Raw genomic sequence first — 18,971 nt, forward strand, 5'->3', positions numbered from 1 at the left:
AGAGCACTTCAAAGAATCTCTTCAAGCCCTTGTTCAAAGTGTTCAAGATCAACAAGGGGTCCATAGGAACATTGAAGGTTTGGACGTGGCTAGTCAAGTTGTCTACACATTGATCCAAGCCAATGAGGTGCCAAATGATGGCCACACGAGTGCTTAATGGAGTTGGCCGATTGATTGTTGCTAGTTTGTTAGTTGGTTGGGTTGTTATCGAGTCATTAGTTTTAGCTGGCTTGTCAGTCGCATTTTTAATTAATAGTTTTATTAGTTTTTGGGGTCCAATAATCGGTCCACTCATGCACAAGAGTGAACTGAACCCTCTTTCCTAGTTTAGGTAGAATTAGCAGTCAAACAATCCTTGTTCCAATCGGATTTGACATTGGTTGCTAGCCTATAAAAAGGCTCATTTTGTAAGAACAATGGTTAGACATTATTGACAATAAAATTTACTTTGTTTCTCTTCAAAGCCGAGAGTTACATTCTACTTGCTAGGCAAGGGTTTTTTGAGCAATCTCGCACGACGTCTTTGGTTGTTCATCCAACCTATCTACTTGAGTAACTACCCCAATTAGAGTCCATGTTCTACCACCTTCGAACAAGTTGAGTCATCCATCTTGGTTCTAGGTTCCGCTGTGACGACCCCACCGCACCCAGAGGCGTACCAAAGGGTTTGACGGACCGCCTGCCTAACTCGCGCCAGGACTCGAAAACGAAAAGTAAATAATAGAGACTAAATACCAAAAGATACTATTTACAATCATACATCTTCAAGAGTGACGTTCCAGTCCACTACATCATACAAAAACGAGAATTAAAACCAAAAATGGACCTTAAGCAGCATCCTAACCATAACTATGAGAATCAAGAAAGACACCCTAGAAAGTCTAGCTAGTATAATTACAAAGGTCAATTCTAGGGATATAACTCTCGTGAAGTGGGATCCCCGCGTACGGCCCTTGTTAAAGAATTAACAAAGAAAAACGGATAAGCTTAAAGTTTAGTAAGCAAGCAGGGGCAAAATGATAATTGTACATCAAATCAGACATTTATGGCACGATTATATCAAAATAAAAGAAAAAATAACAAAACAATGCAGGGATACAGATTGGCTCCAAAGCCAGATCATCCACCATGCGTGATCACCTATCGACCCTCCATCGACCACAAGAAAAGGTCCGTAGAACTCCACTTTCTTCCTCCGACCACCTAACACCCACTCTGGCCAGCATCCACACACACACAAATGGCTCGAGCTTCGAATCATATTCGAATTGTATTCACGAAGTTGGTGATTTTAAGGATAGTTTGGACTAACTCCGACCAAGCGCTAACTGGCTCGAATAGTCCGTCTAGTCCTTTAGCATATAATTGGTCGCACTTATTAAACTTAGCATATAATTGGTGCTCTTTAAGAGTCTGTAGCACAAACCTCAAATGCCTTTCATGATCCTCACGAGTCTTCGAGTAGACCAAAATATCATCAATAAACTCCACAATAAATTGGTCTAGGTAAAGTTTGAAGACTCGGTGCATTAAGTCCATAAATGCAGCTGGAGCATTCGTCAATCCAAGGGCATGACTGCAACTTCAAAATGCCTGTACCGCGAATTAAACGCGGTCTTAGGGATATCCTCTTTCCGGATCCTTAATTGGTAATATCCCTGTCGAAGGTCCAGCTTAGAAAATACAACTACACCTTGCAGTTGGTCAAACAACTCATCAATCAGTGGCAGGGGATATTTGTTCTTAATTGTGAGATTATTTAGTCCTCGGTAATCGATGCACATCCGTAAACCTCCATCCTTTTTCTTTACAAATAGTACCGGGGCTCCCCAAGGAGATTCACCTCCCTGAATAAATTCTCGATCCAATAATTCCTGCAACTGTATTTTCAATTCCTTCAGTTCCGCAGGAGCCATGCGCGGTAAGGGGTTTTCGATATTGGTTCCGCCCCCGGGTGCAGATCAATCTTAAATTCGATTTCTCTTTCCGGCGGTAGTGAGTTCAACTCTTCGGGAAACATCTTAAGAAACTAACACACCACCGGCACATTTTCTACTTTTAATTGCTCTCCTGGGGTATTAATCAACATGGCCAAAAACCCTCAGGCACCCTTACTTAGCAATTTCCGAGTCTGAATCCCAGAAATAAGAGTGGTGGAGGCTAACTTTCCTCGTACATCTAATTGCAATGTAGGCTCACCCGGTATGTGAAAGTCAACCTTTTTCGTACTGCAGTCTAGGCGTACATGATACTTAGCTAGCCAATCCATACCTAATATAAGATCGTACCCCTTAAGAGCTAACTCTATTAAATCTACCGATAACTTTCGTTCCCCTATCCACACGTCACAGTCTTTGTACATCATATTGGCAAGGATGCTCTTATTGGTAATGTGAGTCTTTATTTCTAAATCATATGGCAGCTTTCCTGCTTTAATATCTATATGTTCCATAAATGCAGGACTCACAAAAGAATGGGTAGTACCACGATCTATTAACACTCTTGCGGTACGCCGAAATATAGAAAGCGTACCTTCGATGACTGCCGAATGGTCAGTCACCTCCTGATGGCCCAAAGCATAAACCCGCGCAGGCACTTTCGGTCGGTTCCCTGCTGCATTTGCTGGTTTTGGCGTAGTCCCTTCTGCCCGTGAAGTGCTTCCTTCAGTCCGCATTTTTGGGCATTGTGCAATCAGGTGCTCTGTACTACCACACTTAAAGCATTTCCTAACTGCACTATTTTTCCAGCAATTATCGGTGGTATGGTTGCCTCCAAAACCATAGGTCTGTCTCGTCCCTGTAGTCACCTCTCCTCTGTGGCCACCTCTTTGGAGCTCTCGCCCCGCTTGTCCCCTTCCGGCATTTCCCTAGTTTGAAGTCCCCGTCGGTCGTGGACCTCCTGCTCCCCTCCCCATTTTAGTGGGCAGCTCGTTCCTCGAGCTTTGTCCGACATTAAAGTTTTCGGTGCCCGACTGCCTTCTCTTTCTATCATGGAATGCCTTTACTTGACCCCGAGCTGTCTCAATCCTCTGCGCTTTTTCTAATGCCTGACTAAAAGTATCCAACTGAGCGGCCACCAATCCTCTTGAATCTCCACGTTCAACCCCTGAACAAAGCGGCGGATCCGCTTTTGCTCCGTTAACACCAAATCTGGAGCAAAACGAGACAATTTAGTGAATTGGGTCTCGTATTCGGCAACACTTAGCGCCCCTTGGCACAGGCGAATGAAATCGTCCTCCCGTCTCTCCTGTACCATCGGTGCAAGGTATTTCTCATTAAATTCCTTGGTAAAGTTAATCCAGGTCCAGGGGGTCCGCTCTTGTTCCCATTTTGCTTTTACCACATTCCATCACGCCCGAGCTGGCCTTTCGAATTGAAAGGTAGCGAACGATACTTGCCGCTCCTCCGTATATCCCAAGGCGGCAAAAATATCCAGCATATGCTCCAGCCAGCCCTCCGCCACGTCAGGGCTGGGTCCTCCTATGAATTTAGGGGGTGCAAATTTTTGAAACATCTCTAAAGTGCGGTCCTCCCCCTCATGGTTCCCCCTACTACTCCCAGGGTTTCCGGCGTTATTTCCCTGACCCTGGCCCTGTTGGGCGACCAATTGCTCAAGTAAATCAGCCATTCGCTGGATGGCTGTAGTTACCTGGTTACTTTCAAGTTCATTTTATACCTTGAGGCCTCGACCTCGCCCCCTACCTAGACCTCGACCACCTGAGTCCATTTTTAAGTGCAAAAAGCTAAAAGAAGAATGGAAATGAATTACGCAAACATGAAACACAAAACATTTCGTAAAACATAAAGCAAACGCTTATATATACTAGCCAGAACAGTATGTACACACATATACCAATGCACGCCAAAACTATACAAATTACCCGACATCCGGTCGGGGCAAAACCCATCCTATACAAGAGCACCTCAGCTCCCAAAAACTAGCAGATCAAATTCGGATGCAAAAGATGGATAAGCAGAACAAGAGTCACATAGGCGGCGCTAAAGCGCCTCCCCCAGGGGCCCAGTCCCCAACCGAGCCCAAGGTATCAGCATCCTCCATCGGCTCCGGTCCGGTGGCCCTGGGTGGCGCCTCCGCGACCACATCTAACACAATCTCACAGTCAGCTATCACGCCCCGGACCCGCTCCCGTAGCTGTCTCTTCATAGCGAGGAGGTGCAGGTGCATGTCGTGTAACTGACGACGGAAGGAATCTGTCCTCTCCTCCTCATCTCTAAGGCTCCGCTCCATCTCCTTAAGGTGTATAGCCTGGCGGTGGGTCACTCCCCTAGCCTCCTCAAGCTGCCTGGTCAGGCGATTAACTGCCTTCCCCAGGCGGCGTCTCTCGTCGTCCACCGTCAGGAGGACCTCATCTGGGTAGCCATAGGTGAAACGACACTCACAAGGTCGGTGCGGCATTCTACCAATAGGTGAATATAGAGTGTAGGACTCTCTCGGCCTCCTCTAGTAACGGATCACCCGTCTACGAGTTACCCGGTTCACCGGGCCCCTCGCACTCGGAAGTCTCGACACCGGTCCTGATCCCACACCACTGGGTCCCGCACCACTTGAACTGCCTGGATCCATACCTACAAAACATTAATTCGTCAGTTTGCCAGCATTTCAGCTTAAAATCTAACATTCATCTTAACCGATCAAATTTGCCTAGTGCCCATCGTGTAGGTCCCGTTTACTCACGTCCTCTAAACTAGGCGCTCTGATACCACCTGTGACGACCCCATCGCACCCAGAGGCATACCAAAGGGTTTGGCGGACCACCTATCTAGCTCGCGCCAGCACTCGAAAACGAAAAGCAAATAACAGAGATGATGTGAGATGGATCTAGACGAACACCAAGTTGGGATGATTGGCAGAACTTTGACCCTTCTAGAATCACAAGCCACGAACTAAGGAGATTCCTTAACCCAAGACTAGCAAATTTAGTGAACCAAAAGTATAGATAGAAGAACGCCACAATCAAGGAGACTACTTGATTGATAAGTTCGATGAACAACTTGAGATTAATTCTCAAGTATTCAAAGGAAATTCTCTTGAGGCAAGAGAGAGTGAATAAACTCACGAATATTTTATAAAAATCTGAATCCCCGTTTTAATGAATGAAAACCTAGGCTATATATAGCCTTACAAGACTCAAACCCTAGAATGTCCAATGGATGACCTTGCCCTTCATTAAGGGTGAAAATATCTAACAACTAATTGACTAAAATTAAGACTCTGAATTTGGCCAAAGTGAAGTGAAAATTGACCGAAATTATTAATGCTAACAAACAACTAATAATGGTAACTAAAACCCTAATTAGCAAGCTAGTGCTCCGTGAACTAGTCTTCACTTGGTTCTTCCATTTGAAGGAAAGTGTATAGAGTAGTTTCTCCATTATGTAATCCTTCAATGGTCCTCAAGTCATCACCAACTCGTTCTTGAATCGTGCAAACAAGAGCTTGAAGTGATTCTTGAATTCTCCTAGCACGCGCTCTTGTAATTGGACCACTAGGTATTTGCATGACCTGAGCACTAGAAGTTTGAGTAGCCTTGAGCCCCTCCTCATTAGTCCCCTCCTCTTGAAGGTGATTTGTCCTCAAATCAAACTCATCGTCTGCATGAAAAGGACTCAAGTCAGATACATTAAAAGTAGCATGTACCCCATACTCACCTGGAAGTTCAAGTTTGTAGGCATTGTCATTTATACGCTCCAGGACTTGGAATGGACCATCTCCCCGTGGAAGTAGCTTACTACGCCTTTTGACTGGGAACCTCTCTTTGCGCATGTGTATCCATACCCAATCGCCAGGCTCAAAGACCATCTTGTGGTGCCCCTTGTTGGCACTTTGGATGTATTGAAGTGTACGCTTCTCGATGTTGGCTCGCACCTTAGTGTGTAACTCACGTACATATGCAGCTTTGTTCTTACCATCCAAGTTAACTCTCTCATGAACAGGTAAAGGAGTTAAATCCAAAGGTGTGAGAGGGTTAAAACCATACACAATTTCAAACGGCGAATAATGTGTAGCAGAATGAACAGTGCGATTGTATGCAAATTCCACGTGTGGTAAGCAATCTTCCCAAGATTTAATGTTCTTTTTTATAATTGCGCGCAACAGGGTAGATAAAGTCCTATTAACCACTTCGGTTTGACCATCAGTTTGTGGGTGGCTAGAAGTAGAAAATAGCAATGTAGTACCTAGTTTACACCACAAAGTTTTCCAAAAATAGCTAAGGAATTTGGCATCCCTATCAGAAACAATAGTGCGTGGCATGCCATGTAATCTAACTATCTCACGAAAGAATAAATCTGCAACATGCTTAGCATCATCTGTTTTAAGACAAGGAATAAAATGAGCCATTTTGGAGAAGCGGTCAACTACCACATAGATTGAATCATGTCCTTTTCTAGTCCTAGGTAGTCCAAGCACAAAATCCATTGACAGATCAACCCATGGTTCATGTGGAATTGGCAAAGGTGTATAGAGACCATAAGGGTGTACCTTTGATTTGGCTTGGTGACAGGTCACACACCTTTCAATGTGCCGTTCTACGTCACTCCTCATGCGTGGCCAGAAGAAATGCTCTTGGAGAATCATTAAGGTCTTGGCAATGCCAAAGTGTCCCATTAGTCCTCCTCCATGAGCTTCTCTCACTAGGAGTGTGCGCATGGAGCTCTTGGGAATGCAAAGCTTGTCCTTGTAGTATAAGAACCCCTGAGAGATGAAATAGTGCTAACGAGAGTGTCGTGGCAAGGAGACAAAAATCTCACCAAAATCTGAGTCAGCTGCATAAAGATCTTTAAGGAATTCAAAACCAAGCAATTTAGCATCTAATGTAGTGATAAGTGCATACCTTCGTGAGAGTGCATCAGCCACTACATTCGTCTTACCTGTCTTGTATTTGATCACAAAGGTAAAACTGTCAATGAAGGTAATCCATCTTGCATGTCGCTTACTCAACTTGTCTTGGGACTTGATATGCTTGAGCGACTCCTGATCGGTGTGCAAGACAAACTCACGAGGGCGAAGGTAATGTTGCCATGTTTGTAGGGCTCGCACTAAGGCCATGAGTTCCTTATCATAGGTTGAGTAGTTTAGAGCAGCTCCATTTAACTTCTCGCTAAAGTAGGCAACTGGGCGACCCTCTTGGAGTAAAACAGCTCCAATACCTATACCAGAAGCATCACACTCTACTTCAAAAGTTTTGTCAAAATTAGGTAAACTAAGAACAGGTGCATGTGTGAGCTTGTGTTTAAGTAATTGGAAAGACTTAGCTTGTTCCTCTCCCCAATGAAATTGCACATCTTTCTTGACAATTGACGTAAGTGGGGCAGCAATTGTGCTAAAATCCTTGACAAAACGCCTATAGAAGCTTGCCAAGCCATGGAAACTTCTCACCTCACTTACATTGGTAGGCATTGGCCATTCACTAATAGCCTTGACCTTTTCTTGATCAACATGAATTCCCTGCTCACTAACAACATATCCTAGGAAAACCAATTGATTTGTGCAAAAGGTACACTTCTTAAGGTTAGCGTAGAGGCTTGCCTTGCGAAGTGCATCGAGGACCATTTGTAAATGCACAACATGCTCATCTAGAGTCTTACTATAGATCAAAATGTCATCAAAGTAAATGACCACAAATTTACCAATGAGAGAGCGTAAAACATGATTCATGAGTCTCATAAAAGTACTTGGTGCATTGGTTAACCCAAAAGGCATGACCAACCACTCAAAAAGTCCATGTTTTGTTTTAAATGCAGTTTTCCATTCATCTCCTTCTTTCATGCGAATTTGATGGTAACCACTTTTCAAATCAATCTTAGTAAAAATGATAGCACCATGTAATTCATCAAGCATGTCATCCAAACGAGATATGGGATGGCAGTACTTTACCGTTATGGCATTAATCGCCCTACAATCAGTGCACATTCTCCATCCTCCATCTTTCTTCGGAACAAGTAGAACTGGTACAGCACAAGGGCTTAGACTCTCTTGAATCCAACCCTTACTAAGCAACTCCTCCACTTGTCGTTGTTGCTCCTTGGTTTTCTCAGGATTGGTCCTATATGGTGCCTTGTTTGGAAGGGAAGAGCCAGGAATGAAATCAATTTGATGTTCAATTCCCCTTAATGGAGGTAAACCATTAGGTATATTCTCAGGAAAGACGTCTTGATACTCCTGTAAGAGGTTAGTAATAACACTAGGCAAAGAAGCATCAAGAGCATTAGTGAGTAAGGATTCCTTGACAAATAAAATAAATAAAACCTGATTAGAATGCAAGGCCTTTCTCACATCTTTCACCTTGGCAAGCATGCTGGGTTTTCTCTCCTGTGTGGGCTCGAAGACCGAATGAGAGTGATCCAACTTGCTTGAAGAAGGATCGGCCAACACTAATTTCTTAGCTTTGGCGTTGTCCTTCTTGGTGGTAGCATGCAAGTCAAACTCTTTTTGTAGACTAACTTCATCCTCATGTACTTGTTGAGGTGTAAGAGGTGCAAGTGTAATCTTTTTACAATTATGCATAAAAGAGTATTTGTTCAAGAAACCATCAAAAGTGACTCTTTTGTCAAATTGCCAAGGACGCCCTAAGAGTATATGTGCAGCTTGCATTGGTACTACATCACACATAACATCATTTTTATACCTACCAATGCGAAAAGTAACCAAAACTTGTTTATGAACACGCACCTCTCCACTGTTGTTTAACCACTGAAGCTTGTAGGGACGGGGGTGCTCACTAGATGGCAAGTTTAGTTTCTCCACCATCAATGCACTAGCAACATTAGTGCAACTTCCGGGGTCAATCACCAAGCTGCATACCTTGTTGGTCACATGGCACCTAGTGTAAAAGATGTTGTCACGTTGAAGCTCATCTTTACTAGCTTGAGTAGCTAGCGCCCTTCTTGCTACCAATCCAACTTTGTCTTGAGTTGGAACTTCCTCTATTTCATCTTCCTCTTCAACCAAGGGAGGCATGTCTTTGTAATCCTCCTCTTCATCATCAGTGACAATGTCTCCATTTGGTAGGACAAGCATGGTCCTTGGGTTTGGACATTGGCTTGCAATATGTCCAACTCCTTGACACCTCCAACATTTGGTGTCACAATTCCTAGGTTTTGAAGTTTTAATTGTTGGCTTTGAAACAACCTTGGAGTCAGTTTTGGTAACAGGTGGCCGTGAGCTTGACCCTTGATCTTGCTTCGGCTTTGGAGGGTTCCAAGCATTCGAACCTCTCTCTTCCCTTCTAGACTGGAATGGTCGAGTAAATGTTTGTGGATGAGAGTTATAATTTCTGGTTGTACCTCTCCTCTTGAGCCTTTGCTCAATCTTGATAGCCTTTTCCACCATATCTTCTATCTCCACATAGTATTGAAGCTCCAGTTGATCGGCTATTTCAGCCCTCAGACCATTGAGAAACCTTGCCATTGTAGCCTCTCTATTTTCTTGAATATCAGCTCTCAACATGGAGATTTCCATGTCCTTGTAGTAGACTTTTGTAGCTTCATTTGCTTTCCTTTCCTGTTCAAGAGAGAAAACAGGATTAGTATGTATATTAAATGTCGCGCCCCATTTTTTGATAAATAAATAAATGGTTTAAAAAATGTATTTTTTGATTCAATTTGTGATTTGGAAAATGAATTATGATTTAAAAGAAAAAATGGGTCTAAATGGGGGTTTGAGAATGCGACGATTTGACCCAAAATTATAGTTTAAAAAGGGTTTTTTTTTTTGAAATAAAAATTGGAGTCGCCACTTGGTAATGAGTTAAGGTGTACCAAGTCACCAAAAAATGAATTTTTTAAAGGAAAAATAGGAAAAAGTAGTAAGAAACCCCCTTTAAACGACTCCTAATCCACGTAAACCAAAGAAAAAGGTTCGGGAGTCACATTTGACAAAGGGGAAGGCAAGGATAAAATCCAAGGCACCCCTTTGACCTAGCCAAGGCTAGTTGCATGATTTAATCAAAGATTTTCTTGTTTGAACCAAAGAATTTATTACATTTGGATGCACTACATGAATGCAAACCCTAGACCTAGGGGTATTGGGGGAAATTTCTCTTCAAAGGTTGAGTGGTGCCAATCACATTAATTGTGAAGCCCAATAACGATCTTTTGAAGAAGTCACGAATAATGCGAGTGGGATGCAAATGAATGGAATGCATGTATGCAATGTGAGGATAAAAGTGTTCGTGTGCAAGTGAAGAAACATAAAGGTGCACGTGTGCAAAATAGGAGGAAAAATGAAAGTGTGATGAGGGTATAAAATGGTAGAGTGGATGCATGATCCTAGGGAATGTATGCATATTGGGTACGGGGAGACATAAATCGTGACTCAATTTGCCCTTTTATAGAGGGAATACAAGCGTGCTAAGGCTTAGAAAAAGCCACACTCGTCTATATCCCATATTTAAGGGGACTCTCAAGCAAATGAACCCTATAACTAGCATGAAATGCAAAAATCCTAAAACGAAAGGAAAAGGGGTTCGAGGGGCATGCAAAATGATAAAACTAAAAAAAAATGCATGACATGTAATGAACATGCAAACATGTACTAACGAGGGGAAATCCCTAAGGGTCTAGCGTTGGACTAGCCCATTCTATGAATTCCGACTAGCGTTGGACTAGTGGAAACGTACATTCATCCATCACATTCATTCAGGCTATGGAAAGCGAGTAGACATGCCAATCACATAGCACATAACACTTAGCATGCATATCTAAATGCCAAAACCTAAGAAAATGATTAAACATATAGCACATAGACACGCAAGACACATAAGATGATTAAGGCCCTAACTATTACATTTGCTAGCTAGGCACAAGTCTTCAACAGCTCTTCATCGAAAGCTCCTCCAAACCCTATCTATTACAAGCCAAGAGGTGTACACATACCCCATAAAGAATAACTTAAATAAAAAGCAAAAGTAAATGACATACATAAAAGAAATTAAGGAAAGGCTAAGAAAGCAAAGTAGACATGTATTTCTCACGTAGCACGTTGGTTCACATAGGAGAGACACAAAAAATAAAAGAAGTTATACCTCCCTTGAGTTGGAGCTTTAACGTAGTGAAATTACTAATTTACCCTCCAAAATAAAAGAAAATGTCAAGGTACCAATTTATTGAGAAAAACTAAAGAAAATGTACAAACACAAGCTCAATTGATTATAAAACCTTTAAAATTGTGACTTAAATGCAATTTAAGCAAAGCATGGTAGCTAATTAAAGCAAACAAGCAATGAAGTTGCAAAATTAAAACTACCGAGGACCAAATTGATGAAATTATTCAATTGGTTGGGTCATAGTGACATAAGGAGAAACTTGAGGGGTTAAAGGACAATTTGCTTTGGTTTTTCATGCATGCGCACGTAGAAGGCTTTAAACTTCTGCAACAAAGAAACAAACAAGACTGCTGCATTTCTAATCTTTCAGACGCAAGTTTCGTACAAAGCTTTAAACAGAACTAGCAAAAACCATTGCTCAAAATCACTTTATCCACTCAGATGCAATTAACTCCACAAATTTTCAGCTCAAACATGGTTGTTCAGCTTTAATGAATCCCTCAGATAGACCCCGAACCATGTAAACAAAGATAAAACAGCAAAAATGCAGCAAAGAAATCTAGCCGAAACTTCATTTAGAACAACTGGAATCCTTTTCCTTTCAATGTAGACAGTCACAATGAATTCACAGTATTGCAGCAATTCGTTTTTTGTTATGTTTTTTTAACTGGCCCATGGACAAGCAATCCAAACCAAGTGAGAACAGGTCACAGCAAGAGTGATAAACTCATGAAGTCATATGAAACTTCAACAACTTTCAGTCATTCTTAATGCCAACCAACCCAAATCCTTTAAACAAGTTAATTGAGCAAGACTACACAGAGATGTAAGAAAACAGCTACTTGATCAAATAAACAAATAGAAGCAAGCCTAACAAAAGGTAGCAGGGCATAAAAAAGGCAGCAGGCAATGTGGAGGCTGGCAACAATTTCTTTTCGATGCAACTGAAAGTAAAAAAATTCTGCAAAACTTCTGGTACTTCAAAGTTTCATTATCTTTACACGGCTAACACACCAGATCAATACAAGACACGAAGGCACACAATAGTGAAAGAAGATTCAAACAATTATTTAGCTGCTCTTTAATTGTCCAAATACAAGAGAAATTTCCGCGTATCAGATTTGAATGACTTGCATAACGTAGCAGCGAAATTCAACAAAGCAGCGAACTTTCAACCCAAAACCACAAAACATACATTCTACCGTTAAGGTTCCATCCATGTTTTGCCCTTGAAGAAGTAAAAACTGCAATTTACGGGGAGAAAACGGCTTACCATGTTCTTGGTGAAACTTCACGGGCGGCAATAGCAAGCAACAGTGGCAGCGATGGATTCTGATGAAGCGGCGATGACAGATAGCAGCAGCAGCGTAGGCGGGGCTGGTGATGGCTCGTGCAGCCGGCGCGAGCCTCTCTTCTCTACCGCCCAGTCTTTTCTTTTCCTCCTCCGTTCAGCCGAAGCCTTCCGCTTTTTCTTTCTTGGATTCTCAGCTTTTCCTCCTAGGCTCCCGCCTCCTCTATCCGAAGCCTCCCTCAGCCTTCACCAGTCTTAGATGCCCACCTTTGCGTTTCCTTTTCAGTCCTTGGTCTCTCTTTCTTGCTCACGGCTCCTTTTTCCTCAAACTCCAGTCGCCCAGAAATTCTCCCCTCGTTGTTTTTCTTTTTCTCTTGCTCTTTTTTCTTTCCTACGCTGTTTTTTCCTTTTCTTTTCGATCCCCCCCCCAAATTTTCAGCCGTTCCTTTCTCCCAGCGACTACCTCCTTCCTCTTCTATTTATATGGAACTTTCAAATCCCTAAAACCCTTGTCCTTTCTTTCATATTTGCTGCCAAGGGCTGCCCGAAGCCCCTTTCTGGCAAGCTGCAAAATATGCAGCTTGCATGCGCGACACTTTTTTTTTTTTTTTGTTTTTAAATAAGACTAAAATGATAATAATAAAAATAAATAACAAAGAAAAAATAATTAATCATTGGATGAAAAGTAAATAAACTAGAAACAATAAAAATGCAAATTTTCATTTTTCCTTTTTTCATTTTCCATTTTTCCAAGAAAACAGTGAATTTGAATCAAAACAATTAAAACATATTTTTGAATGCTTTTTCTTTCCTTTTCGAGAAATTCTATGCTAAAAACTTAAAAATAAGAATAAAACCATAAACTAAAAACTAAGAAACGAATAAAATTAATACGACAAATAAAAAACTAAAAAATAAAAATTGAATGAAATTACACCAAAAATTTGGTGTCTACAGTTTGCCCCTCTTTGTCTGAGTTTTGAAAAAACTTGAGACAAAGAAGTAGACACCAAATACTTACCTGTGTTATTTGGCTGCAAAAATTTCCAACGAACAAGAATTCTAACACGGGACTGACCCGAACATGAAATTTAAACGGGACTGACCCGAACGGAAACTGTAAAATGGGATAGACCCAGACAGAAATTTAAATGGGATAGACCCACGGGATAGACCTGAACAGAAACTGCAAACGGGATAGATTCGGACAGAAAATGTAAAATGGGATAGACCCAGACAGAAATTTAAAACAGGACTGACCCGAACAGGAAAATTAAAATTGGGACTGACTAGAGAAGGAAATTTAAATCATGGGACTGACCCGAATAAAATCTGAATCATGGGACTGACCCGAATAAGCTTTGAATCATGGGACTGACCCGAACAAGTTTTGAATCATGGGACTGACCCGAGTAAACTTTGAATCATGGGACTGACCCGAATAAGCTTTGAATCATGGGACTGACCCGAATATGCTTTGAATCATGGGACTGACCCGATAATGCTTTCGATCATGGGACTGACCCGAAAATTCTTTTGATCATGGGACTGACCCGAAAAAGCTTTTAATCGCGGGACTAACCCGAACAGGCTTTGAATCGCGGGACTGACCCGAATAAACTTTGAATCGTGGGACTGACCCGAATAAGCTTTTGATCATGGGACTGACCCGAAAATACTTTTGATCATGGGACTGACCCGATAATGCTTTCGATCATGGGACTGACCCGAAAATGCTTTTGATCATGGGACTGACCCGAAAAATGCTTTTGATCGTGGGACTGACCCGAATAAGCTTTTAATCGCGGGACTGACCCGAACAGACTTTGAATCGCGGGACTGACCCGAATAAACTTTGAATCGTGGGACTGACCCGAATAAGCTTTTGATCATGGGACTGACCCGAAAGTGCTTTTGATCGTGGGACTGACCCGAATAAGCTTTTAATCGCGGGACTGACCCGAACAGGCTTTGAATCGCGGGACTGACCCGAATAAACTTTGAATCGTGGGACTGACCCGAATAAGCTTTTGATCATGGGACTGACCCGAAAGTGCTTTTGATCGTGGGACTGACCCGAAAATGCTTTTGATCATGGGACTGACCCGAAAATGCTTTTGATCGTGGGACTGACCCGAATAAGCTTTTAATCGCGGGACTGACCCGAATAAGCTTACCTCGTCCCTTGCATGATTTCCAAAAGAAATTTGCATAATAAAAAATAAAGACTTCTTACACATGTCTGATTTGATAGGTTGAGAGAATGTTTGCCCATCCATCTCTTCAAGGATAAGTGTTCCACTCGGTGGCACCTTTTTGAATGACAAATGTCCTTACCAGTTTAGATCAAATTCGTCTTTGACTTCATCTTGCATTGGCAAAATTCGCTTTAACTCTTTGCCCTCCTTCTCTAAAGGCTCGGAGGCGGACCTTTTTGTTATGAACACAGGCCACGCACTTTGATAACATTGGCCATGGCACATGGCGTTCAGCTGCTTTTCATCCATCAAAATCAATTGTCGGTGACGCTGCTTTAATCAATCAGCTTCGAACTTGGCAAAGAAGGGATTTTCTCAATGAAGAGATTTTTCAATGAAGGCTTCCTCAATGAACGAATTCTCAATGAAGGAATTTCTCAATGAAGACTTTCTCAATGAAGGGATTTTTCAACGAAGGGATTTTTGGCATTTTCAAACGAAGGGATTTGTGGCCTTTTCAAACGAAGGGATTTTTGGCCTTTTCAACAAAGGAATTTTCCACGAAGAAATTTTTGAATGAATGGTATTATCGGAATCCAGAACAGTGATATTCAAATGGTCAAATAATTCCATCTTTGGCCATCTAAAAGAATTAAAAATTCGGGACAATAATCAAATAAACAGAAAAAACAAATTATGCATTTGATGGAAAAACTAATCAAAACGGAAACAAGACAAAAACTTAGTTGCAAAAGATGTTTTCATTAAGCTATTCACATATGCAAGAAATGGTTTTCGTGAACCTTAGTAAATAACAACCCCTAGATTTACCGAAATTCCCTTCGAGAGGGAAGATACTCGACCATTCAAATTATGCAAAGCTCCTTCAGGATTTTCAAATTCTGTCATTGGAGGTGGATGCTTCGAAGGTGTCCTTGTGTTCAGGGAATGGATTTGTACTTATGCTCGGCCCTTGTTCACCTCTTTTCCTTAGCATTATTTCCCCTGCCTCGATCATGTCTTGGACTTTGTGCTTGAGTGCCCTGCAATCGACGGTTGAGTGACCAGGTACTCCCGAATGATAGGCACAAATAGCATGTGGATTGTACCCAGCAGGCATGCCATGAAGGTAAGTTGGAGGGGGAATCACGCCTATTTTGTTGGCAGCCTTCAATTGCTCATACAATTGGTCCAAAGGCCTGCCTAGGTTGGCGAAGGTTCGGGTACGGCTTTGATTGTAGGTCTGAGTGGGTCGGGGATAGTTGTAGGCGGGTCTATTTGGTGGGGAAAATCTTTGGTGGTAAGGGGGTCGAGGACGAGTTTGTTGAAAGCTTGGTTGAAATATTTGGAAAGGGGTTGTATGCGGGTTGGCATAATTTGGGCGAGGTCGAGGATGAGTGATATTGGTGTGGTAAACAGAACGAGGATTTGAGTAGTAGGGGTAAGGGTTTGAGTAGGTAAGGTATTGTCGAGGTCTGGGTCTTGGGACAGGGTTTTGACTCCAGGTGAAGGTAGTTTCCCCCTCTTGCTTTTTGAATTGCTGCTTCTTCCCATTACCTCCTTGGCTTTGCAAAGCTTCCACTTGAGTTTTTAGGGCAGACACATTAACAAATTTTCCAGCCTTCACGAAATCATCAAATTCCTCAAGCTTATTAACAATTGCGGCAAATGAGCATCCAGTCATGCGAAAAATTTCTTCAAAGTACGGCGGATCATGTGCTTTAATGAAAGTGCGTATGATTTCGTCTTCCGTCATTGGTGGCTCGACTTTTGCAGCTATTTTCCTCCACCTCTTGGCATAAGTCTTGTGATCTTCAGATGGCGTCCTCTTTGTCCCTTCCAACGTGGTTCGTGTTGGAGGCAGCTCGCAATTATACTCATACTGCTTTACAAACGCATTGGACAGGTCCAGCCAGGTCTTTGCTTCTTCAGGTTTCAGCTTGGAATACCAGTCGAGTGCATCCCCCTCCAGACTTTCTGGGAATAGCCTCAAAGGCAGATTTTCATCATCTGTTGGCCTACCTAACTTGTTGGCGAACAGTCGGAGGCGTGTCTTGGGATTGCCCGTCCCATCATACTTGTTAAACTTCGGAGTTTTGAACCCCTCAGGCAATTGCACATTCGGGAAAAGGCAAAGCTCATCGTAATCCAGGACTCCTTGCTTGTTCAGCCCCTGACTCTTCCTTATAAATTCATCAAAACGATCAAGGCGCTTAAGCAGCTTCATATCAACGGGAGCGGAAGATTCCCTCATTTCTGGCTTGGTTTGAAAAGTATGGTCCGGCAGGAATGGCTCAGCAGCAGGGTAATAAAAGGTATGTGGCTCAGGTGGTATATTTGAAGTGATTTGGGGTTGTGGACCTCGCATGTGAGTAAGAAAAGATGAAGGATGAGGAAGGTAAGTGTATGGCAAATTTGTGGTGAGATAGGTGAAAGTTTCTTCGGGTGCAATAGGGAATGATGGAGTAACAGTGGCGTGGGCCGAAGGTAGGACAAATGTCTCTTGCTCAGGCTGTCTGGCGGGTACAGGTTCAGGTTGAACTCCGCTGCTAATTAGCTCATCATCCAACTTCCTTTGAGCGGCCATCTCAGACGCCATCTCTCCGAACTTGGTAAGCATCTCAGTCAACTGAATCCCCAAACTTGCAGTCTCGGGTTGAGCGGTAGTAGCAGACCTATCTGACTGTTTTGGTTGTGAACTCATGTTTACACGATTCCTTTGGACTTGACTACGGGATCGTGTTATGATGGGGTTTCGACGAGAAGCTATGTTTAAATATTACCTGAGAATTTTTGAAAAATTGCCTTTAGATTCAATCCTCGCTTAGTTATTCCAAAGAAAATAAAGAAAGGGAAAAGAAAAAGACAAGAGTTAGTAGATATCCAGAAAATTCGGATGCATGTCCTATGGGGGAGCCCTTTTTTGTGCCAAGGGTAGGCCTAGAATGAGGATGCAATCCTCTAGGGTAGGCACTATACCATACCTGATGGATCCGATCAACTCATTGAGTGAGGAGTAATTTTGAAAAATTTGGTCAATTGAAGTGAGAAGAGACGTTTATCAAAATGAGGACATCGTCCGAAGGGATTGATTGCTTTTGATTGATACAAGAATTTGCAAAAACGCACAGGTTTGACCTTGACGAACTTCCTATCGAAGAGATTGGAATTCGTTTTGACAACTTTTCTTAGTGGAGCACGGGTCAAAACTCCAACTGATCAAATGGCTGGATACAATGGATGGTTTTCTCAAAAATCGACTAAATTTCCCAATTTGAAATTGACATTGAAACCCTGATTAGTCAAATGGGTTGAATGAAATTGACCATTTATTTAAAATCGACCGGATTACCCTAAAAAGGGAAACAGGTCAAATGAATTGAATGAAATTTAACTTATCCAAAATTAATCAGATCACCCTAAAAAGGGTAAATTGATCAAATAGATTGAACGCAACTTGATTTATTCAAAATCGGCTCGGTTGCCCTAAAAATGGGTAAATTGGCCAAATGAATGAAATTGAATTAGTGATTTATTCAAAGAATCGGCCGAATGACCCTAAAAAGGGTAAATTGGTCAAATGAATTAACAATTTATTCAAAATCGACCAGGTGACCCTAAAAGGGGTAAATTGGTCAAATGACCCTAAAAAGGGTAAATTGGTCAAATGAATTGAAGATTTATTCAAAATCGACCAAGTGACCCTAAAAATGGTGAATTGGTCAAATGACCCTAAAAAAGGTAAATTGGTCAAATGAATTGACGATTTATTGAAAATCGACCAAGTGACCCTAAAAAGGGTAAATTGGTCAAATGAATTGACGATTTATTCAAAATCGACCAGGTGACCCTAAATAGGGTAAATTGGTCAAAATGAATTGATGATTTATTGAATGAATCGGCAAAATGGATTGGTTGAATTGTCCGGCCATTAGTTATTTCAAAATCATTGAGGTACATTAGTCTATGACCTTCTAAAAATCAAATTTTGGCCTTAATTTATTTATCGTCTCAAAAGGAGGAATCATTTGTGAATTTCTTCAAATTAATGTCCTTCACGCAAGGGATTTTTACCAATTTTTGATAAAATGGCCAAAAAGTGATTATTAGATGCTCATATTCCAAAGATCACTCTATGAAAATGATCGGATCCTACCTTACCTTGTGCACTACCCCTTTGGATGGTACAAAATGTAAACGTGCAAGTCTCATTGGATTAAGTATCCGAGACGCAAGGTGGTTTATTCCTAACACGGGATCCCCTAAGTGGCATTCCCTTTCTAGGGTTTAATGCATGATGCCAGTTTATTAAAGCAATGTAAATATGTGACAAATATGGCCTAAAGGACATGAATAATGCATCGGGGGGAAAAGGTCTAAAAATGAAATGTATTTATTGAAAATCAAGTGTAATAAC

General features: G+C 41.8%; 2 protein-coding genes across 2 annotated transcripts; both read right to left on the minus strand.

Moving 5' to 3' along the window:
• Positions 1–2,101: 2,101 nt before the first annotated feature.
• Positions 2,102–2,674, minus strand: LOC113715940 (uncharacterized). Its single transcript, XM_027240244.2, has one exon. The coding sequence runs from the start codon at positions 2,672–2,674 to the stop codon at positions 2,102–2,104; it is 573 nt and encodes a 190-aa protein (XP_027096045.1).
• Positions 2,675–6,732: 4,058 nt separating this feature from the next.
• LOC140016495 (uncharacterized) lies at positions 6,733–9,480 on the minus strand. Its single transcript, XM_072070026.1, has 4 exons — positions 8,692–9,480; positions 8,269–8,508; positions 7,920–8,181; positions 6,733–7,169 (listed from the first exon to the last, which is right to left on the minus strand). The coding sequence occupies exons 1-4, from the start codon at positions 9,478–9,480 to the stop codon at positions 6,733–6,735; spliced, it is 1,728 nt and encodes a 575-aa protein (XP_071926127.1).
• Between the last annotated feature and the right edge of the window lie 9,491 nt (positions 9,481–18,971).

This window comes from Coffea arabica, chromosome 11c, assembly GCF_036785885.1.
Source record: "Coffea arabica cultivar ET-39 chromosome 11c, Coffea Arabica ET-39 HiFi, whole genome shotgun sequence".
Taxonomy (NCBI): Eukaryota; Viridiplantae; Streptophyta; class Magnoliopsida; order Gentianales; family Rubiaceae; genus Coffea; species Coffea arabica.